This window comes from Pelobates fuscus, chromosome 6 (genome assembly GCF_036172605.1).
Source record: "Pelobates fuscus isolate aPelFus1 chromosome 6, aPelFus1.pri, whole genome shotgun sequence".
Classification (NCBI taxonomy): domain Eukaryota; kingdom Metazoa; phylum Chordata; class Amphibia; order Anura; family Pelobatidae; genus Pelobates; species Pelobates fuscus.
In genome coordinates this window covers 64,948,928-64,973,177 of record NC_086322.1, presented here as the reverse complement: position 1 = coordinate 64,973,177, position 24,250 = coordinate 64,948,928, and the positions used below count along the sequence as shown (strand labels likewise).

General features: G+C 38.8%; 1 protein-coding gene across 4 annotated transcripts in view; it reads right to left on the bottom strand.

Moving 5' to 3' along the window:
• Positions 1-24,250, bottom strand: part of CPEB2 (cytoplasmic polyadenylation element binding protein 2) — a 74,503-nt gene that overhangs the window by 4,462 nt on the left and 45,791 nt on the right. For 2 of the 4 annotated variants that reach the window (XM_063457789.1, XM_063457790.1), the window contains exons 5-10: positions 19,347-19,370; positions 7,504-7,674; positions 5,977-6,066; positions 1,711-1,829; positions 1,123-1,237; positions 51-232 (exon numbers count right to left, since the gene is read on the bottom strand). In XM_063457789.1, the coding sequence (XP_063313859.1) occupies positions 51-232; positions 1,123-1,237; positions 1,711-1,829; positions 5,977-6,066; positions 7,504-7,674; positions 19,347-19,370 (701 nt within the window). The remainder of the gene's footprint in view (positions 1-50; positions 233-1,122; positions 1,238-1,710; positions 1,830-5,976; positions 6,067-7,503; positions 7,675-19,346; positions 19,371-24,250) is intronic. The other 2 variants (XM_063457791.1, XM_063457792.1) reach the window with 1 other exon arrangement.

Here is a 24,250-nt window from a genome sequence, read left to right as displayed (position 1 = left end):
TATATTAATAAGCTTTGCATTTTTCAGTGTTTTTTCGTGGTAGAACCTACTCTTTTGTCTATGTCGCCATGCTGAAGCTGAACGAATCGAGCGCTGATAGCTGCGATATAACTTTGCTGATTGGAAAATGCAACGCGTCCAGCTCCTTTCGGGTACTTCAGCTCAGGATCAGTATCAATTCCTGCATAACAGACTCCTCCGTAGAGACGATCCATGATCATGGCCAACTCCACTGCAAAGGAAACAAAAACGGAACTTCAGAACTCAAAATGAAATGGAAACCTAAGGAAGATGTTCCAACAACAATAAGTACAAGTGGAACATTTTACAAGTCCAAGGGAATAGAAAACATCTTGAGGAAAACAGCTGTTAAAACTATCTGAAGAAAGACTGTATATTACTGCAAATATACACAAATAATGCTTTATTTGATGTAGCCAATGCATAAATCTGTAAATGACTGGGGCAGTGATTTAATTAGAAACAAAACAAACTTCTGCAGTCTACCAAATACCTTAACTCGGCAAACAGTGAGAAAGGAATCCTCCAAGAACCATAGCCACTACAGTAGTGATTATGGTGCTAGGAGTGCACTGGTGCCACCCGCCTCAAAGTAATTATTCAAACCATTTTCCAATACTTTGACTTCTGCAAGGATCAACTACCTATCACCATAAAACCCAGAAACTCTCTGACTGAGCCAATGCTCTCAGCCAATGAAACAACTTTGCTAAAGAGAGCTAACGGAAGCTCATTGTAGGAGCTTCTAGCTCTCAGACTAGAAGTTGAGGGCCAAAAAGAGGTGCCGGGCAGACTGCAGGAAAGAAATAATGCTGCCAGAAAACTGCTTAAAATACTTATATTGGGGGGCGTCAAGGCATTCCTGGCATAATCAATACACTCTGCTATAGTGGTTATGGTGCTTGTATCCTTTGTTTAGTCCATTTAGGGGGTGATTAAGTATGATATCAACAGTCCAAAGGTTATCAAAAGTATGCCTGATTCCCACCAGCTAAGCTCTGAATGACCGCTTCTCAGACTTCAGGGGTATTAACACATTGAACCGCAGGAGGGCATTACAGCTATAAATGTTGCAATTGATTGAGCTGGGCAAGCACTTACCTGCTCTCAGTGGACGTGGAACTCCTCCGACAAAGATAGTTTTCCGAGGGTCAAGTGGCTGGGATCCATCCATGACAAAATCACTGTCACTCAGGTTCCAGGGACGAATCTGAACCTACACCAGGCAGGAAGAAAACATTTCAATCTTCAAGCCCAACACTGCGTCATTTCTTATAACTATCCCACCGCGACAGTCCAAGTAAAAGCGAATAGATATTGCAGAATAAGTAGCATTCACTGACTCCTGACACTGTGTTAGAGTTACTATAATACGGCCATTTAAAGAGACAATGATAGATCATATCTAGGTCATTAAATACAGAAAAAAGGTCACAAGCATATTTTTACATGTACGAACTTTGTCTAAGGCCCCCGCCCCAAGTTGAAATAGTTTCAGGGAGTCTCCGTGAAGTGTAAAAAAAAAAAAAATTATTTAAAAAAAATCCACAAATATTCAATGTACTGTGCTTTAAATAAACATGCTAGGTGAGATTCTAGAACATTTGAATCTCCGGGGCAAATAATGGTTTTACTCATATTTACATATTTTTTTTAATATAAATATTCCTGGAAAGAATGTTTACTTACGGGCTTGTCCTTGATGGTAGGACTAGAAACACAGAGATAGAGTTTGCCTTCTTCTTCAATGCAAGCATCAATCAGTGCTTGAACAGAGCTTTCCTCTTGGAAAAGAAGAAATGCATAACCTACAGCAAAAGAGTTATAGAAAAACAAAAGAAGAGGCACATTAATTAAAATTCATTAATTAAAATGTTACTGCTGCAAACCTAAAAAAAGTAAAAAAATAAATAAAAATTAAAACACTGACGGAAAATGCTCTTATGATACATAGACAAGTTAAAAGGAAGTCACCCAGATCACGTCACTGAGGTGAAGTGGTATGGGTGCAGTGTCCCTGGTCCTCTTTACCATGTTTGCATTGCAGGGCTAAGTCCCCCTCAGTATGGCAGGCATAAGAGACACTTCCACTGCACTGACTGAGTAAAACTTGGTCACGTAAAGTAAAAGCCAGATAGAAAAGCATTGATTCAAGGCGATGTGCTCAACACACATCTGCATTAGGTACTGTATGAAAAACACTGGAATAGACTATTGCGCGGGAGGCCATGCCTCAATTGTGACAACGCTGGGGCAGCATATCTAAGCATTGCTAAGGGAGCCTCAGCACTGGAACAAGATAAGAAAAAGACAGGTGTATAACCCTTTTAATGCCGAATCGGGTTACATGACGACCAGTGACACTATAACATTAGGAATAATGTAACGAATTGTATGTCGACCAAAAGACGCAAGCCCTAGCCGACCCTCTGGAACTGGGAGGCGGCTTCACAGCCGCAGAGCCCTGCTGGCTGTCTGAAGACTGTCCCAACCAATGGGAGAAGCGCTACCATTCAAACTGGTTTTGCGCCCTTTCTCCGGATTGGCCGGTGAAACATCTCCCCCTGAATGTGGATTGGTCACTGCATGCAAACCTGGTTCGCGTCCTTTCCCCTGATTGGTCATTGCGAGGAAAAGGGCATACCTTTTAACTCCTCCCCCTCCCTGAGCCCTGATTGGCCTAAACCAAGTGATCTTATGGAACTATTTTCGGGTATGAACAGAGCCTCGAGCCTAGACTTTACACAATGATTTCTCGGGCTCTGTACATCCGATCGCTCCGATATTTGCAAGGACCAGGAGTTATCCAGGGATGTAGGGCATATGGGGATGCATTACTGTGTTCTGTGTATTTTGTGGGTTTTTGTGTGTCGACTTCCTGTGTCTGGGAGATTCCATTATCTCCCAGACTCAGCGACGCTGAGGCGGACTCATGTTTTGCATTACTGTGGATGGAAATTCATAAATACTGTGCATCTGGCCTTCAATAAACAAATCCTGTTGTACCCTTTATCAAGTCTCGACTGATGTTTGGGTAACCAAGAGCTTTAATCACTGCTTTGCTTGGGATTTAGGAGACTTATAACGGAGATACTCAGCCGAAGTATAGGGGATCCATTACAAATACAGATTTGTATTCTTAACTCTATAGCAGGGGTAGGCAACCTTCAGCACTCCAGATGTTTTGGACTACATCTCCCATAATGCACTTACAGCCACAATGCTGGCAAAGCATCAAGGGAAATGTAGTCTGGGGTGCCTATACTTGGTCTATGGGGTCCCTTAATGAAACCATGCTACTAAGTATCAGAAACCCGTATGACAAAGTAGTTATAGAAATATTCATCATAAGTGTCAGATCTTGCTTGCATCATCTCTACTTCATACGTATACATAAAACCACAAATATTTATATAAATTACATACTTTAGGTTTGCCAAGGTTAAAACAATGCCCTGAATTATGCATTTTAGTTAACGTCCTTAAGTAAAATCATGATCTGCCCATATGTTAACTCTAGTTCAAGGCATGCATTTGATCTACTTTAACTGGCATGCTTGAGTGCATCGGCCTGGGCTTGTGAGGGACCTTTTCTTAATTTGGCAAGTCTCCAGCTTTCATGACACAGCAATGTGGAAAGAGGAACCATATGAGCTATCTTTAAGCCGACGCTGAAAAAAAAGCAATAAGCCAACAAGCTATAGGTTTTCCGAGCTTTGCTGGGATTATCAAGATACTGTGACACAATCACAGCAGCAGTACAAAAAAACACAGGTGTTAACCTTTCTGAATGAAACAGATGACTTGTAAATTGCTAACACCACTGGTGAGAGTTAAATTAAACAGGCTGGTCCGAGTGTTACACGATTCATGGGTAATATTAAATATTTTGCTTCCCTGCGTTCAATTTTAATTCCCCCAACTGCCCCAGGATTAAGAACTGCCCTAATTTAGGAAATGTCTCCGCAGTCCTGTTTTACAGGGGATGTATAATCAGAATCGGATAGCTGTACAGATCATTCCACTAGAAGACAAAGTTGCATTATGGAATGTTAATGTAGTCTTTAATCAATGTACAATTATATCAATATTTTCTTTTTAATGGTTCAAGAGTTTATAGAATGAAGGTAATGACACCATAATATGTACTAAAATTCATATGATATGCACGTTTAGATGCTTATTTAGTGTGTTTTCTAATAAGTTTTAAACATGTCCACAAGATAAGTATGAAACATGTTTTAAAACCTGCTGAACTGGATCTGAAAGTAAAAAAAGTTAAAGGGATATGTAAATGTGCACCAGACTAAGAGTACACTATAGTATCAGGAAGACGAGCAAACATGTACTCCTGACATAGTGCCTTGTGTGGAAATGTAGGTCCCAAGCCCGACTGAGTGCACTGAAAAGGTGACCTTTTCTTCCAAACTGCGCCAGTCTCGCCATTGCTGGACCTGCCTCCGTAGCAGAGTTCATCGCAGCCAAAAGCAAATAATGCTTTTTCATAGGAAAACATTTAGAGACTATTGCATATGTGGGGCAAAACCCTGAGCTGTTCCAATCAGCATCTCCATGTAGAAATACATTGAATCAATGCATCTCTATGGGGATCATTCAGCATCTCCATGCAGGGTGTTGAAATGCTGAACGCCAGAGTGTGCAGCACTGACACAGGAGGCACCTAGAGTGGCCGTCTGAGTGAAAAGACATCATTTACATTGAAAATCCTGCAGGGAAATGCTAAAGACATTAGAACCACTACATTAAGCTGTATTTGTTCTTGTGACTATAGTGTCTATAGGCAATATAATATGGTAAATGAGAATAAACAAACATTCTATGTAGCAAGGCAGCTAATCAGTCTGGGTTTTCAGTAGAATGTGGATGGCTGTAAATTAACCTGAACTTTAAAATTAAGGCCACAACACCCAAACTGAATACACAATCACTATTTTTGCCTCAAATTCGAAATCTACTTTGAATTCCTAACAATTTACACTTTAATAAATTACTGTATGTAACTGCATTTATTCTGTTCTAAGAAACTGCCATTTATTCTTCCCGAGCACTATATGCATACTGGCTTTCGTATGTATGAGGCGGAGTGACATTTTTGTCAGTATAAATCAGGATACACAATGTGACCATACACAAACAGAAAGAAAATAAAAAGCAATAAGTAGAATGGTACATAGCGGAAAAGACACACACAGAGGTAACAAATTTACTGACAATTACAGCTAAGCACCAGCAAACAAACCGCCCAGAAATGCAATTAATTCGACCAAAATAACAAATTGCATATTTCAATGTGACCCAGATCACATTGTTTTTTTTGTTTTTTTTATGTTAAGAGGCATTTTATACGCAAGTGATAAATCCAAGCATTTTTTTTAGATGCACTGCATACAAGTGCATGCATTTTAATTGGTGATTTTCATACTCCGATTAACACTGTAACTGCAAACTTGCAATTAGAGAATGCTGAAAATTATTTTGTGCGCCTCCCATGCCTACACTCCCACAACAGGAGAAGGAAAAAATATAGCAACAATGTAGCTTCCGCAGGTAACTTATTACTGGTACATTTACATGGGGTGCAGAAGGGATAGATTATTTTTTGTGCAGATTGCAGTGTACAGATAGCAGATGGTTTAACGAAGATAGCCATGGGATATATGGTGCTGCACCCCAGGGTTCCAATAAAAACATTTTCTAATAGGCCTGTGAGTCAGTAAAACAGCAGGAAATGAAGCCTTTCCTGGGAAACAGAACTAAAGACCACATCGCACATTTAAACTAGCACAAAACCTGCATTTAAAAATGACATTTGAATAAAATGCACCAGGTTTGCTATGCCAGCGACCCTGAACTCAAGCAATCAGCTGACATTCTCTTACAACATAAACACACTGAAGGATAGTTACACGTTGCTCTGCACCCGGTGTTATTTACCTTTAGGCGGAAAATAGGATTTACTTTCAGCTTTGTGTGGCCAGTCTACCACTAGAGGCCCGAATCGTCGGAAACTGGCCGTGATCTCATCTGCAACAAGAAAAACAAACAAACATTTAAGGGACACTGGAAAAAAAAAAAGAAAAAAAAAAAAAAAAAGAAAACCGGACTGCCTCCCAGGATGTCCATTTCACATGGGAAATTACAAACATTGCCTCCAAGACATGGTCTACACCAGTGCTGTCCAACCTGCAGCCCCCAGATGTTGCTTAACTACAACTCCCAAGATTCTTTCAATGAAACAGTTAGCCAGGGAATCATGGGAGTTGAAGTTCAGCAACATCTGGGGGGCCGCAGGTTGGACAGCCCTGGTCTACACTGAAGATTACTGTGTTGGCACGCCAGACAGAACTGCACATGTATTTGCTTTGCATTAAAGGGGCAGCTTAAGCACCATAACCACTACATGTCACTGTAGCAGTTATGTTATTTTACTATGAGAGCCATCTCCCAGTTCTGAGTTCTGGGTCAAGCCATTTCACCCCTGATGCCTTCAGCTTTTTAATGCCATACAGATACAGTCAATTATGATATTGCTAATGGAAGTGGAAATTTTGCATTAGGAAAATGTGCGAAGACGGCAGATAGTGGGTACCTTGGGGAACACACTACACTGGTAGATCTACTTGAAAATGGTTATACCCAGAGCTATGGGTTTGTGCCCAAAGCGTAATAACCTCATAAACATTACAACAGCATTTAGGGGCATAGACCGTCCATACCAGTGATATTTCTCCTTGGGACCCAGATGTTTATGGACTTTATTTCTCATGATAAATAGCCAGCCTTACACTTGACCAAATACCATGAAGAACGTAGTGCAAAGATGAGCCAACAGTGGACCATACCTTCTGACAAAACAAATGGTCATATTTATTTTTATTTCGTAGCTTATTCTACCCAAAAGGTTGCTGAAGTGCTAAGTGGGTTATAATATCAAGAAGAAATAATACATTTTCCTTTTGCCACAAGAACAATGAAGCTATAGGAAACAATTTTCCTTCAATGATAAAAAAAAGAAAGCATAAGGTTTTATTCTTTTTAAGTTCCAGTAATCTCTTCTGTGTCTATTTTGCAGCAGGAAAGCCTTGACTCCTTCCCATAAGATGAGAGAAAGATCCACCTTTCTAATCATTAGAAATGTATGTACCATAATCTGTAGATTTAATCCAGATTCTGATAACCAAGTGAGAGCAATGTCCCAATACCATGAACCAGTATTTGGGAATGGGGAGTAGGAGCTACAAAAAAAGCTCTTTAAAACAAGGTTTCCTGATGGTTGAAACTCGGCAACATACAAGTTAAGCTCATTATTCCCAGGTACACTTATACTGCTAAGTATAGACTATTAAAAAAGTTCCCACTAATTCTGTGATTGATTAAAATTAGAAAGTGCCAATAAATTACTTTTAAAGCATGGACGTGTGATGATAACTAGCAGAGTCCCCTACGCATTTTGCAACATACCTTCATCTATATCAGGAGGAAGGCCACCCACAAATACTTTTCTTGAAAAGCGCTCTATTCTCTCCCCATTCTGATGTCCGGAGTAGCAGTTGGGCGAGTTGAGAACCCCAACCTGGTCATTATGTCCATCGTCCAATAAGCCATCGTCAATGGGAAACAGGGAAGAACGTCCTGGAAAGAATGAAGAGGTACTTTTGAGATGGTTGCTTTCATAATTATGCAGACTTACCATGAAGCAAATAAATGCAAAAAAAAAACCAAAGCAGAAAACACACATTTTTACAATACATCCATAATACTGCTTGTGCTGTTTTACGTTCTCTACAGAATGCCATGTTTATAATTAAATATAGCACTGAAAACCACACACCTGGGTCCAATATTTGACCTTCCAGGGGAGGGTTACTTTGAGACTATGATAGTTTGGATTCACATACTGTCACATACTGTCAGTCAAAAAAGGGTTTTCATTTTTCTTTTTTTTTTAAATAGTAAAACATTTTGAACAAAAAAAAAAAAAATAATCCTCCTATATTTTAATGCAAAAAAAAGCACAACGTTGTGTTTTCTCCAAAGTGGAATGTCACCATTATAAAGAACAAATCGTATATGATAATATTAATAAAAAGATGGAAATGTGTGTCATGCCCGATGAAATTACCAAACTATATACATAAATTATTTCTAGACACAGCGGACTTAAAACATTATTCTCAATGAAACCTCCTAATATCACAGTAACTTTACAAAATATACCCTTAACCAATAAAATACAGGCACAGATTTTTCAGGGTATATTTTGCTTGCAAAAATCTCTCCAACCAGTGTGCTGGACAGCAAACATGAGAATTTTTAAAAAAAATAAATAAAATAACTTCCTTTCCTAAAACCAAGCCAGGCCGTTGAGTAATGTGATAGGACATGCAATATACATAATGTGCATAGTGTATAGTGTATACTTTGGGTATGTGTCATGATGATACATTAATGATTCAGTAAATGTCAGGAGAGGTGAGCATATAAATCATAGTTACCACAGAATGTATACTTATTATATTAGCAGTTATTGACAAGGTATATGAAGTATGTATATGGGATATTGTATTGTGCTGTACATTCCTTCGTTAAAATACAACGCTAGGATAAAATACGCAGGCAGTTTTTTTTTTTTATAGAATAACCTGTCCGCGATGTTATGCATTGTTGGGATGTAGGGTTGATTAAATGCGGTTTTATACAAATTTGTCATTTTTCTACAATGGAACTTTGGCTCCTTAATCAATATTGTGCAAAGCATCCCCTGAAAGGTTATTTCCACCAGTGATGACTATGCAGTGTTAAGATTTATTTTTGGAGCGCTCAATTACAGTGTGCTGAAACTACCATTGCATTAAATAAGAGAAACATGGCTATAAATCACAGTTTAAAAAAAAAAAATTTGCGTGGAGACAGGACAGATCGAATTAGAAAATATACCACTCAACATACGAAGGCTTCTAAAATACAGAGCTTGATATATGCCTGATAATAAAGATATACAATGTCAAATACCTTGATGGCAATATGTTATATATAATGTTGCATATTCCTTTGACACGCTGTTCCCATAATTTTAGAATATATATATACACATATATAAAAATTAATAAAAATGTATACGTTTACTGCTGCAAAGCAGTCATAGAATGCCAATCTAAACACACACTTTGCTTCAGGACATGCAAGCTGAAACAAATGAGGAGATGGTCACTTAAGAAATGAATAGGAGTAACCTGCACGGGGTCAGCTTGTTGCCGTTATATTGCCTCACAATTCAGTGTTGTTCACACTGCGAAACATGCTCTGTTTGTACTGCACAGCGTGAGGTCTTACTGTGCAACTGGGGTTTTAAAAATATGGGAAGCCCACCAGATAACAGGCAGGTCATGTAAATTATATGCATACACACATTAAAAGGTAGTATATAAAATAGTTATAAAGTAAACAAAAATAAATATATACCTAATATAAGGTACATTTTTGAAGATACAACCATACCTCCTAATTGTTTTTGGTTTGTCAGGGCCATTGAATTTGGGGTTTTGTACCATGCCCTGGGCAGGGAAATGCCCCCAATCAGCGGAGTGCAAGTGCAACATTAGACATGCTCACACTGCACTGTGTAAACAGAGTGCTATACACCTCAGATTTAGCAGGACATTGTGCATGGTCTGCCCTGAGTGGTAATAGACTGTCAGCCAGCCTGCCATGGACTCATGGCAAGCTGACATGCTCCATTTTAAAGCAGGACTGCCCAAATCTTCCATTGTAGCGATCGATGTATGTAAATACCATAGGATATCCTCCCCAAGCATATGTAGTATAAATACCTTCAGGTTTCCTATTGCAATAACTGTCAAAACACAAAACCATCTCTACAAGGTACTTGTGATACTTGCCCTCCTACCTATTTGTTTTTGTCTCTCCCCCTCCCCCTCACCCCCGTCTAACTGGTGAGACTTGCGCATCACGTACGATCATTTGCCAATAAATATTTATGAGAAAATTTACTTGTACTTTTGATATTTACAAGCAGATTGTTTACAGTCTGCACTGTGGTTTTAACCACAGTATCCCAACCCAGCCTTTCCTACGCATCAAATTTTGTTGTTAAAAAGATGTGGTTTAGAAGCTGTGAAAATACGGTTAGTCCAACAAACAGAAGTTATTACAAGTTGCTGTAGAATGCTAACAAAGCAACTACAAACTACAGATTTAAGTAGATGCATATGTACATACATTTGCGAAAGTACACACACACACACACACACACGGGGTCTATAGAGCAACCCAAGCCAATAAATAACTAAACATATAGCAGAATCATTTCACTTTATTTTTGCATTTGATTTCACGGCTTTCTTAGTGACTGAAAATAATTTTGTTTCAGTATATAATAATATTTAATATATTTATTTATTTCGCAAACAGGATCTGCTAACCTGAGAAGGGGCCATTTGTTGGTAAGATTTAGCAGAAGCAGGTGGTGTCGTAATGCCAGTCGTGATCCCAGCAAAGCACATTCTGACCAGTGTGTGTGATACCAGCTGGGGCAAAGTGTCCAGCACAAAGAATGTGTTCCAGAGCAAATGTTTAATGTCACAAAAGCATGTCCTGCTAAATATACAACCCAGGAGGCCTTATAAACATAACAGCTTGCAAGGGATTTTCAAATGAAAACGCACAATCCGTGAGGCAGAAGAGATTGTGGTATCTAGTCAGCTACACGCTGCAAGTCTGTATTTTTAGCATTAGTTGGGAATGCATGCAACCTTGCCTTCAGCGGATGTCAAGGTTTTAACCCCGCGAAGGGCCTGTTAACGTATCGCACACATCATCAGCACGTAATAAAGTAAAAAGGTACCAGTCACATTTCCCGTCATGGACCTGTCTGAGCATGCAATCCTAGGGTTAACATGATTATTTTTTGTCATTCTTTATTTTTGATGTGGTAACATCGAGTTAGGTCAAATAATGATACATTCACCACAAATTATAAAAATGATCAGAAAGACAAATCCGTGCATAGGATATAATAATATCGACAGAACAATATGTAACTTCTCAAGGTGTTTAGAACAGTGCAAAATGTTTGACTTCTATTCCCTTCTCCATGCTATGGAGGCCTATGGTCCTGGGACTATTCAGATGCTCCCCTACATCATTTCCCCCTACTCCAAACATCCTCACCCAAACATAAGTCCCTTCAATGTATGGGAATAGTGACTGGTTAAACAAAGAAAATAAAAATAAGAAAATAGGTTAAAGAACTGAAATGTAAATAATAATAAATAATAACATAGGCAGTCTGTGACAGGGCAGACAGTGTATCCGGGCAGCACTGAGACCTGAGGTAAGTCAAGGTTTACCCATCCTGTATTTTATTTTTTAAAAACATTTTGAATTAAGAAAAAAAAAAAAAATCTGTAATATTTTGGAAACTGCAGTGGAATGGTTTAGAGCTGCGTTCCTGGTATGTACACATGCTCCTATTGAGAGAGGGGGGAAAATGTGTTGCAGACAAGGCTTGCTTGCCATGGAAAATTAAATAAGGGTGGGGGGGGGGAGCCCACTGGATGACTGCACGCTTTGCTAAAGACAAGTCAAATCGTATTTAGCTTCCTGAAACTGGATCTTGAGGAAGGAGCGTGGCCTTACTGGGAATCTGATGCAAGCAGAAGTAAAAAATAAACACATATGCCCACAAGTTCTATGAAATTGTGCAAGCAAGATATCAAGGTACAGAAGAGCCAAACTGCTTAACTAAATAACTGCATGTGAAAAGATTAGTCGGCCTGTGTTTTGTCATAAAGTTCATTATATTCATTTAGTGTAAGGATATCCAAAGTGCACTGCCTAAATCTGGCTAGCAGTCCAGAGCCTCTCCTTCCCGGATCGATTTGTTTGGGCGTAGATTAACAGGAATAACATTTGTTCGACACAGCTGAACAGTTTGTTCACAAGTCTACTTAAAAACTGCTGGTAGTTAAAGGGTTATTGACTTTTTACTTTAAAAAAAAAAAAAAAAAAAAAATTCCTTCATTACCGATGACTTGCCAGCACCACATGATACAACAGGTACACAAAGTCAATATTCTTGTCTTATTATATATAGAATATATAAGAATCACGGATATTGCTCTGTGGAATTTCTTACGAAGGAGGCTACAGAAGTTATGTTGTGTGTGCCATCAATATTCCTGTGTTAACATTCTGTAAGATATCAGTTCCACTCAAATTTTTAGAAGATTCCCTGCTCTCCATGCTATTTTTTGTTCGATTGCTTTTGCTAGACACAACGTAACACCACTGAGCTAGGGGAATCATATTTAGGCCAGAGCCAAAACCGTATTTGCAGAATGTGGGATCGCTAGACAGTGTAGGAGTTAGCATAATTTGTATGTTGGTTTATGAATATATTGGGGGGAGTATTCTATCAAGGTTGGAATCTGCCTACTTACCACAGAATTCTCTAAAAAATATTAAAGGAATACATTAGGCAATTTAACAACAGTGCTGATCCCCCTTCCCCATCCTACTCCCCAAAATCTAATATTAAAGTAATTAGAAGGCTTGGAAGAGATACTTCAAGCCAGCGCCTCCAAACCCTCTGGGGGTACGAGAGTCAGGAATCTTACTTCCTGGTTCTCATACCGTACCATACCGTCTAGTCATGCACCGTTGTAGTCGGCCATAAAAATCATTGAATACGATACTTTGTGGATACATTTTATGCACATCGCAGCAAGCACAGCACATGCACCTACGTTCACCAATGCTCCTCTAAGGAGGTTGCGGCAGCGCAGAGGGAGACTTATGTTGCGCGCACATTAGACCTCCCCATAGGAAAGCATTGATTTAATGCTTTCCTATAGGGAAAAATCTGACGGGAGGTCCTCATGCAGAGCGTAAGGACGTCCAGCATCCGATAGACCAAAAGTCCGTTACGATTCCGGAAGCCTTCTAGTAGCTGTCTGATAGAAAGTCACTGAGGGCAGACTTAGTGCTGCAATGTGAACATTGCAGTTCTATGGAACTGCAATGTTTAACATTACAGCACTACTGCAAATGTTAATGTCAAAATATCTGCCCAGGATGAATAAATAAAAGTTGAAAGCCTGTACACTTGTGAAATATTGGCTTATTGGACATAAACTGCCTGCTTGCTATATAATGCAATTTGGACAAACCTATGTCTGATATATGTATTGTGGGTTGTATTGTTATAGTTTTATTAATTGAATTAGCCTTGGGGAGTTGCTCTATATTCAATAGCAATCCATTACAGGTTTGTATATTTTGCTTCATTTTAACAGTAACATTAGTCCCTTGAAAGGAACTAAGCACCAAATTCACTTCGCCTTAAAGGGACACTATAGTCACCAGAACAACTACAGCTTAATGATATGCAGGCATTTTCATGTAAACACTGTCTTTCCATAGACAAGGCACTGTTAACATTGCCCCTAGACACACCTCCAAGTGGCCACTCCTCCGATGGCCACTGGAGGTGCTTCCTGGCTCAGTGCTGCACAGTAGGCAGCCCTGCCGTTCAGCGTCTCCACGCTCTGCATGGGGACACTGAATTTTCCTCAGAGAGATGCATTGATTCAATGCATCTTTATGAGGAAGTGCTGATTGGCCAAAGCAGTGTTTGACCCCGCCCCCTAGCTAATTTTAGCCAATCCAATTCTTTCCCTATGGGCAATTTTGATTATGTCACCGTGCGGCGCTGAAAATAAGGCGAGTCTTAATTCCGTTTAAGGGGGGTTGGGAGGGGAGGGGGGGCCAGCTACCTAAATGGTGGGTTTAGCACTATAGGGTCAGGAATACATGTTTGTGTTCCTGACAACATAGTGCTCCTTTAATTAAATGAGTTTGGCCCTGCCCCTGCAGACTTACAAATTAAATCAATGCCTTCTCGCCCCTGTTCTGATTCTATCCTATTGCCAAAATCCGTTTTGATATTTGTATCAGCATTTTTTAAATGTTGATTTTGTAACTTTGGGCAACCTTTTTTATAAACATCTTATAGATATTAATGTTGCCAGTTATACGGTAATTTTCCAACAACTACACTGTATCCGTGAAATTTAGGGGTCTTAATGAGACTATCTATATGATGGGTTGTCAACCTGGTTCCTAATGCCCACTAGTGGGCGGTTTAGGATTTCAGGTGGGCGGTGGTGGGTTCTGCAGAAAACGCCCCGGGGGGCCTCAATGGCCGTGGACAAAGTCTGGCAGGGGAAATCCTTTCATCTCCCCTGTCGGCCCATGTAGTGTTAGCCTGCAAAGATCTCCCTCACCAGCCAGCTGGCACTTCATTCCAGCAGAGGGAGGGAAGGGCCTGGGAGACTGTGTTCCTCCTGCTTGCAGGAGGACAGGAGAGTTAGCTTACAGCCGAAGGAACTGCAGGCTAAAAAGTGTATATGCAACCACTGGACAACCAGGGCATGCAGCATTATGTCCCCCCCTTCGTGGTAAAAGGTGAGAAGGCGGCAGTGGGAGATATTAAGATAGATTTTCACATCTCACCCACCTACACACAGCATAGGCCCTATGCACCCTTCACACACACACACAGCTCCTTCACACACACACACACACTGCCCCCTTCACATCTCACACACACACACACTCAGCACCCTTCACAAACAAACACACACACATGGAAAAAAGTAGAAAGGAAAACAGAAAAAAAGGGAAAAGAAATAGATACATTTAAGTAAATTTTTATTTTTGGTTAAAAACCTCTCCTTTCTAGAAAGAAAAAAAAAAATCACACATAAAATTAATGTGGCACTGGTGGGCGGTAAGGACATTTTACCATCAACAAAGATACAAAAGTGGGCGGTAGGCATTGAAAGGTTCACTACTCCTAAACTATATGATGCAGAGGTGGATGGACTCCCACTATTCTCTTTCATACTAGTCCCGTTTCATTTTGGCCTGTATTATTAAAGCCTTATCTGTCCTTATGCTCCCTTACGATAATATTTTAGATTACCATATGACTAAGGGTTAATACACAGGATAATGGTTTAATTTTATGGAGCTATTTTTTTGTTATTAGGTAGCCCTGTTTGGTGCTTCTATACTACTGGGTACATATCTACAAAGTTTGTCTATTTTCCTGTTAGAGGGGTTTACTTAAATGACCACTATAGGCACCCAGACCACTTCAGCTCAATGAAGTGGTCTGGGTGCCAGGTCCATCTAGGGTTAATCCTGCAGCTGTAAACATAGCAGTTTCAGAGAAACTGCTATGTTTACTTTAGGGTTAATCCAGCCTCAAGTGGCTGTCTCATTGACAGCCGCTAGAGGCGCTTCCGTGCTTCTCACTGTGATATTCACAGTGAGAAGACGCCATGTCCATAGGAAAGCATGGACTGATTGAATGCGAGCGCGGCTCTTGCCACACATGCGCATTCAGCGGATAATGTCAGAAGAGGGAGGAGAGTCCCCAGCGCCGAAGGAGCCCGCCGCTGGAGAAAGGTAAGAATTTAACCCATTTCTCCCCCCTTTAGCCCAGCAGGAGTGGAACCCAGGGGGTGGTGGAGACCCAAAGACCCTATAGAACCAGGAAAACAAGTATTTTTTCCTGGCACTATAGTGGTCCTTCAACTACAGGCAGCACTCATTTTGCAATACCCACACAATATTAGATTGAAAAAGATACAATTATTGAATTTCTTTTACATCTGACATGAGACATCGGTATGCAAAATAAGCAGACGCTGCACTGGATCCAACTTTCTCAATGAGAAACACTAGTTTGACCACGAGAGGCATCATACTGAACAAAAATCATTAGTAATAATGAATTCACAGAAGACTGGTCTGGCTTAGAAGAGGAGCCAGGACAGCACTGCATTATGGGTAAGTTTAATGGCTCTTTCTGCTGTGGGGGAAAAAAAGTTGGCCCAATTAATCAGCACTATTTATTTAGCATTTTTTTTTTTTTTTAAGTTAACTTGACCCTAGACCAGGGGTAGGCAACTTTCGGCACTCCAGATGTGGACTACATTCCCCATAATGCTCTTACACCCATAATGCTGGCAAAGCATCATGGGAGGTGTAGTCCAAAACACCTGGAGTGCCAAAGATTGCCTATGCCTGTTCTAGATATTGTGTACCATATTGAAGCATGTGCACCTGTTTTTTTGGGAATGGCCATTAAGAACAAGTTAACCTAGGGTAGCAGGAAGCCTAGGGCCCATCTTGCATGCTTTCAATTAATGCCATCTTGATTTGCTAAGGAAGCAGGGAGCACCAGCTTTTTTCTTTTTTTTTTTAAATACAGGGTAGGTAGCACACTCTCTATAGGCAACAAATTGCATATATGTATTGCTCCTATTGTAACATATCTTGGCTGGTGCTGTAAATTCCACCCCTCCTACCCCCCTCCTTTGAGTACTAGCTGGTGATCTGTTTTTGTACATGCACCTAGACTGCATCAGTTCTTTTTAAAATCTAAATGTAAGGTAATCTACTGGGTTTAAAACATGTGCTTGATATTCCCCTGGTGCTGTAAACAACTCTAAACAGTTGCTGAAAGGAATCCATACAGTAACAATGGCCTCGAACATGCATTTAAATCAAATTTTAAAAAATAAATTAATTTTATAAAAACAAAACGTTTGAAGGCATTCACAGATTCTTTGCACCATGGCAGTGCTTAGTTAAAGTAGTCAGTGCGTAGAATCCTCCTTTAAAACAGTTTGCCTTACAATACGTCGCGTGTTTATAAGCCACAACTACATATTGCTATTCACTAGCAATTTATCTATTTCTTTATCACACACCCAAGAATAATTTAACTTCTCAACCTCTCTAGCTACCCTCTTCCAGAACAGAATACCTTCACCGATGAAGGGCATCCCACTGCAAAATAATTGAAAGAAAAAGCAAACATACATGTACACACTCCCAATAACATTCTTTCTTTATTTGCTACTCTGTCCAGCTATCTGTGGCAGACGAATTACAACTGTTGATGGTAAATGTTTTGTTTCAACAATTTATAACTAAAGGGGATCTTGTGTTTCGGTTAGCAATTCTTGTGAAAATATGAGTTCTTATGCTAGTGGTGCCAAATGATTTCTACGCCAAGCCTCGACTAAGCTGTATGGGTATGTGAGACATTCCACTAATCTGTCTTGGGTTTAACAAGAGACATTTAAACAGTTCATATATAACATGTGACCTCTCAATAACTTCACGCAGCCTTAAAGTGTGTGTTTTGACCTTGGTCCCGCAGTAACAACTTTGATGATTACACAATGTTTATTGTCAGGGCTACTTTCCAAAGGTCGTCACACTTCTTAATGCCCCGAGTGCTTCTACGCAGGAACTCAGCTCATCGTTTCAGCATGGCTACACACAATGTATTCAGACAAATTGGAAATTCTAGTCCAAATACTACAAAAGCCCTCTGGCTACCCGGCCGAAATGTACATAAAATGTGACAATTAATAATCAAACTCAATTTTGAAACCGGTCTTATGAGTGCCCTCGGATCATTGGACAAGTGGAGTTCTAAAAAAAAGTTTCCCAACAATCTCTATAGGTTATACGTAAACATTTTGAGATCAATTTCTGTGTACAATAGCTAAAAAAGAAGTTACAAATGCCAGGCATTTCCTGGTTCAATGTTTGAAAAGATCAAAAGGAAAAAAGTGTGAAATAACAGGAAAGCCTGGAAATGTCACTACCAATCTACGACGCATGTGCCAAGAGGTTACTTTGTCCTAAATGTCAAAGGTGGCTATGTCAAAAATCTCACTGCTGGGATTTTATTATTTGCCACTGCACACTGCGCTTTACATGCACTGTGCTAATTATCACAGATATACGCTGATATCTACTATATATATAATTTATAGTTTAACTTTTATGTTTTCAGCAGCATTACCTTTAAATACTGGTAACTACGATGTTCTTTTTGTATCCCCTCGACTGGGCATTGGCTATTGAACCCTTGTATATATGTGCATACATACATACATACATACATACCACATATTTAAAGGTAACGCTGCTGAACACAGAAAAGTAAACACTAAACTTATTGACATATTACATAAATAAATCAGGAGTGATCTATTCGTACAATGATTTATAGAGCGCCAGCTTATTCCACAGCGCTGTACAATAGATAAACAAGACAAACATTTATTTTTTTTAACAAAACATGTATTGCATAAATGTACAGGAGGGAAGAGGGCCCTGCCCAAACGAGCTTACAATCTCCAGATATTTTGATTGTTTTACACATATTCCTCAAAGGCTATTTTTGAAAAGTATAATTGATAGGACTTTGTGAGGTTGGCACGCCAGTTTATGGAATAGTATGGCTTTTGCACATTGTAAATTACCAATTGTGGCATCTTTCAGAAATATGTGGATATCTGTCTAGATTGCAAGCCTGTTCGAGCAGAGTTCTCAACAACCTCTTGTTTCTTGTTGAATTTGTAATAGTTTCTTCGTCATATTCGATTTCATCCCCACATTAAAATTGTAAAGTGACGTGTAAAATATTGGTGCCATATACATGCCAGTACAAATAAATTTAGATAAATTGTTAAAAAAAAAAAAAAAATGTTAACTGAAATTTTTGAATGAGTAAAAAAAGACTTCAACATGTCACATTCTTTTTAAATCACATGTGACAGAATGATTAAAGTGGCACTGACACCTGATCATCTCCCCGTGCCCCCCATAAATCAGTTTAAAACAATATTGCATACAGATTTTCTTTTAACCAATCTAGAGCATGTTTAGCTGGAACTATACTTTTAAGTGTTTAAGTTTGGAGGTGGCCAGTTTAATTAATAAAAAACAAAAAAAAAAACCAAACAAAAAAAAAAACAATGTCATGCCAGCTAAGGGTTTTCAGTGAAACTAATTTTTACACTAAACTTTGTAATGTTGCTTTAAACCCTGTACGCATAAACAATAGCTTATTTTTTTGTTTTAGAACGTTAAACATGCTGTATGTTAGTGCATACATTATTTGGGCTGAAAGAGACACTTTAAGAAGAAATTAACTGGATGAAATAAGCAATCTATTAAAGATTAAATGTGTTACGGATTAATATTTGCCTTCTTTCATATACCTTTTAAAATCACATTGGGATACATTTGTAAGCAGAAACACATTGCAATACCAGCAGTTGCGCCACTGACTAGCAATCACTGCTTGTGTCCACAAATGAAAGCAAATTGAACATATAAGGCATAATTAGGTAAGATTTGGGCAAAACAGTTGATCTTAAAACTTTAACGATAAATATATGAATTACCTCGTCTTCGCCCATAACTCCTTGCTGCATGTAAACAAAGGATAAATGGTCAGTTTCTTGGTCATAATATCACTTAAATGGAACAAACTAGCAAATGTAAAGGAAATACAAATTCTGCTGCATGGACGATTGTGCAAAATAACTTTTTTGTTTGAACAATGATTTAATATAGAAATGATTTGAACGACCCAAAGGGTCTTGAACAGAAGATCCACAGATGTAAAACTACAGCTCCCATGATTCAATATGGTCTGTTGGCCGTAGGGGATTATGGGTTTTAGACCATCATTATTCAGGTGGGTCCAGTTCAACATTCCTGGTTAACAATTTTCTATGAAAAACTATACTGGAGTTTTTCCCCTTTCATTCTCAAGGACAAGAGTGTTGTACTGATGGGTACGTATACCAATAGACAAACAGACACATGTAGCAGTTGACGGAATATCCCACCAATACAACGTCACGGTGATAAATTGTGGCAGGTAAGACAGGAAGCTAGGCACAGGACGAATTAGGTCGTTCTTAAGAGGGTCAGGATAGATAAGCCTCCTGTAGATCATTTTTATAACACAGGATTAATGTCATTTAATTGCAAAAAAGTTTTGTTATAGAGATACTTCAACACTGTAATGCAAACCAATCCTTTTTAGAACGAGTGTCGTTGTGGAGCGTGGAGAAACCAGAAAAACACAGATCAAATTGTTACAAGGAAACAAGTGAGACCATAATTATACAATTTAATAGGAAAAAAATAAATGTACATTTCATAGCCAGACGATTGAGGTAAGCCTACAATCCCCTCTCTAATTATAAGCTGTTTGCAAACCAAAAAAAAAAACAATTCATAAAAAAAATAAAGAACATACTGTTCTTAATACAACTGCTGTAGTAATCTAAAATACATCCTGAAAAGGAAATCATGGTTTGAAAACAAGAGGATATAAAGATCTTATATGATATGTAATTATAGAGAATTATAAAACTCTGCAAAATTTATAAGGATCTTTGTAAAGTAGCACGTGGAAGCACTTTTCATTTAAAGCAGAAAAAATATGTAATTTTATTACATGAAAACATTGCCCTGACCAAAGACATAGCTGTTAAAAAAATATATATATTAATAAGACGGTTAAAGGGTCACTACAGTCACACTACCTGCGTAATTGGCCATTTTCTCATTTATTTATTTTTAGAACAAAGGTATAGGAGATATGTACAGCATGCCTAGAAAATAACGGGAGTACCAGCATTGACTAAGACATGCCAATAAATATCAAATGTAAGTTTATCATAGTATTCTTCCTATTTTGTTTTATATTTATCTATACAATAATCTATTAAAAAATAAATAAGTGAAGTAGTGGAGAGATTGTTAGCCTTAAGTGTCAGTTTAATGATGTTGACCAGCAATGTTGCCTTATAAATAATATGTTAAGTGAGAAATACCGCCTTGGAATCTTATGGTTTAGTAGTTTATTATAAATATTTTTTTTAAATAAAAAAAATTGGGCAGGGGTATCAGGAAATTGTACACTCAAAAAAACAAAACTGTTTGTCCATTTACAAAATACAAGAATATAAAAGACTGTGGAGCTTGACCTTCCTGTACTCAAAGAGACTGGCAGAAAACCAACATCAAGGCATTTTTTTTGTTTAAATTTTTGTCACTTCAACAAAAGCCCCTTGTAGAAAATAAACAAATCACAGTCTAACCAACAAAAAAATCCATTGTACTCGAAGGCCTGTGAGGGACAGGGATGGGGGTAACTAATTTATGCCGCTATTACGCCAAGGCTAAGTTTGTATGGAGAGGGATGCAAGGATAGAAGTATTAGCAACGCTTATCACCATTAGCCAGAATCTGTGCCAAGGCTAAATCCCTTCAGAGAATAAGGAAAAAGAGGATTTTTTTTTTCCTTAGTCACACTCCCAATCTCCTCAGCCGTTCGCAAAACTGCAGCACGGATCCAAAGAAAGAGCAAATATAAAGCATACACTCTTAGTATGGTAGAACAAAGGTAATAGATCAAGTTGAGAATTAAAAGAAAATTCAGAAGACCTTAATTTATGTCGTACCACGACATTGCCATGAATACAGAAATTAATCTTACTGCGACACAAAGGCAGCAGTGATTATGAATGTCTAAATTCTATTTACGTTGAAATGCAAATAAGACTCAAAAATAAAAACTGTAAAATAAAAATAAAAATTACCATGCAGCAAACCAAATATGATAAGAAAGTCTCTAATATTAAGCAACAACTCAAGACAGCCAACAATTGGAGACAGACAAAATTACCCATTTTTTTTATTTTTTGGTTTGTTTAAGAACAGAATTATTCAGAAAATACTGGCAGAGCTTAAATGGTAAAATTGAAAACCACGTCATACTACTGTGAGTGTTAGGATATCAGGCATTCAATAGGTTACCATTAGGTATACAATAACCTAATATATATGAACAATAAAATTAACAAAACATTTTGTTTATGTTTTCTGCAGTAAAGGACATCCACCGATATGACGAATTTATTTTTTATTTCGAAGCACCTTTTAGCACTGTAAATGTTAAAATACAACATCTCAATATTAAGGGCGGGGAACTGGGGAAGGAATAGAAATCAGCCTGGCTTCTGCCCTGCAGGTCAGGTGATAATTAGGTCATGAGATGGTAGAAGTATGTCACAAGGAGCTCCTAGCATCACTCATGCTGAATCAGCCGATCCCAAAATAATTACTTAGAGAAACCACTGACAGAATCATGTGACTTATCCACAAAGACCACTAGATTAACGACAACACAAAGTGGAACGCTTTTTTTTTTTTTTTTAAACCAATGTTGAAATCACAAGAGGGAAGAAAAAAAAAAAAGTATTCGTTCTTACCCAGGCACTTTAAAAAAAAATGTATTTGATTTTTTTTATTAATTTTTTTAAACATACACATGAAGATATGCAAATAATCATTCAAACTCTAGGTGAGACCATGCAATAGAACTGAGGGGAGATAAACAACCCCCTCCCCCTTCCAATAAAATGGCAGGGAATGTACAGTTAAAACAAGTTTGTTTTATTTCTAAAACTGAAAATACACAAACACAAAACAAAACAACAAACACCTATAGCGATCATTGAAGTTTAGCACTTGCACATGCAAGTGTCTGAAGCAAGAAGACAACTTCTTGCTCCACCAAACAAGACTCTTTGACTGTAGTTTAATGGATTTCTCCCCCCCCCCCCCCCTTATCCCATAAAGCCCTGTAATCAGGGCACATAAATATACCTTTATGGTAATAGATTGCCTTGACTAAGCTCTTAAAGGGTCCAAATAGTTGTTTTAGCATCTAAATAATTGTATAAATAAACCTTTTTATCCAAGCCGAAAAGGTTTTCGAAACCACATTGCTATATTGCACAAATAGGTTACGTAACAGACGCAGGCCATCAGAGGTTGCAGCACACAAACTTCCCAAGGTTGACCTGACAGATCCATGTCTTGTTAAGCATACTCCTATCCTACACTGTAGCAAAACATTAAAGAGACATTTCACTCTTTTATACAAGGCCTCTGGTAAACCTTTCAATGCCCATCCTGTATAAAACGCTAAGAGAGATGGTGCTGGAGGGCTTCATTGTTATAGGGTTACTATAGTCACCAGAACTACAGCTTAATCTTTTTGGTCTGGTGAATATGGTCTGTCCCTGCAGGCGTTTTGCAGCAAACACTGTTTTTTTCAGAGAAAAGCAGTGTTTAACATTGCTTCCTAGGGACACCTCGAGTGGCCACTCCTCAGATGGCTACTAGAGGTGCTTCCTGGGGCAGTGATGCACTGACATTCAGTATATCCACCCTCTGCATTGAGACACTGAACTTTTCCCATAGAGATGCATTGATTCAATGCTTATCTATGAGGAGATGGTGATTGGTCAGGGAGGCATTTGGTTCCACCCCCGCATCCTTGGCAGAGATTATCAGAATTGACAATCTCAGTCAATCCAATGCTTTCCTATGCTTTCTGAGATAAAAGCCTCTTTTCTCAAACAGATTTGACAGTTTGTCAAAACAGTAGAAATACCAAAAGGTTATCCATCTGTGTCATAACAATGAATAGAGAACTTTGCTCCTCTTGCGCCCACGTCATACCCATGACTTCACTGGTGACCCTGTGGATAGAGAAAACAAAACAAAAACTGCCAACCTACATGAGGGACGTCGCAAGACTACATTGGAACGGTTACCTGCAAGCTATAACTATGATATTTTACAGCACATTTTTTTATTCAAAAAAAACAAACAAACACCCTAATGTATTCCGGAGCCTAGACCGTAGCAGTTAAATGTAAAATCATTGGCATTTATCTTGAAGGGACACTAACGTCTACATAACCACTACAGCTTCATGTAGTGGTTTTGGTGTCTATAACCCGCCCTTGCAGGTTGAGCACTGTAAACGCTGCATTTTCAGAGAAAAGGTCGTTTTGACATTGCTGCCTAGTAACACCTCTAATGGCAGTCACTCAGGCGGCCACGAGAGGAGTTCCCAATTTCAGTGCTGCACAATGTGCAGTACCTAAAGTCAGCGTCTTCTCATTCTGCATGGAGTTCCCCATAGAGAGGCATTGATTCAAGGCATCTCTATAAGTAGATGCTGATTAGCGCATCGTGACTTTTGCCGCGCATGCTCAATAGCCTCCAAATGCTTTCCTATGGGAAAGCATTAGATTGGCTGAGATCAAGATTGATGACCTCAGCCATAGAGGCAGAGCCAGTCGTGGTGAAACTATTGCTGCGTGGGGGAAAAAAAGGTAAGTTTAAACATCTTTTTAATGCTATCTAAGGGGTGCAATGGTATAGTTTAACAATATAGACAGGAACGCATGTTTGTGTATAGTGTTCCTATAAT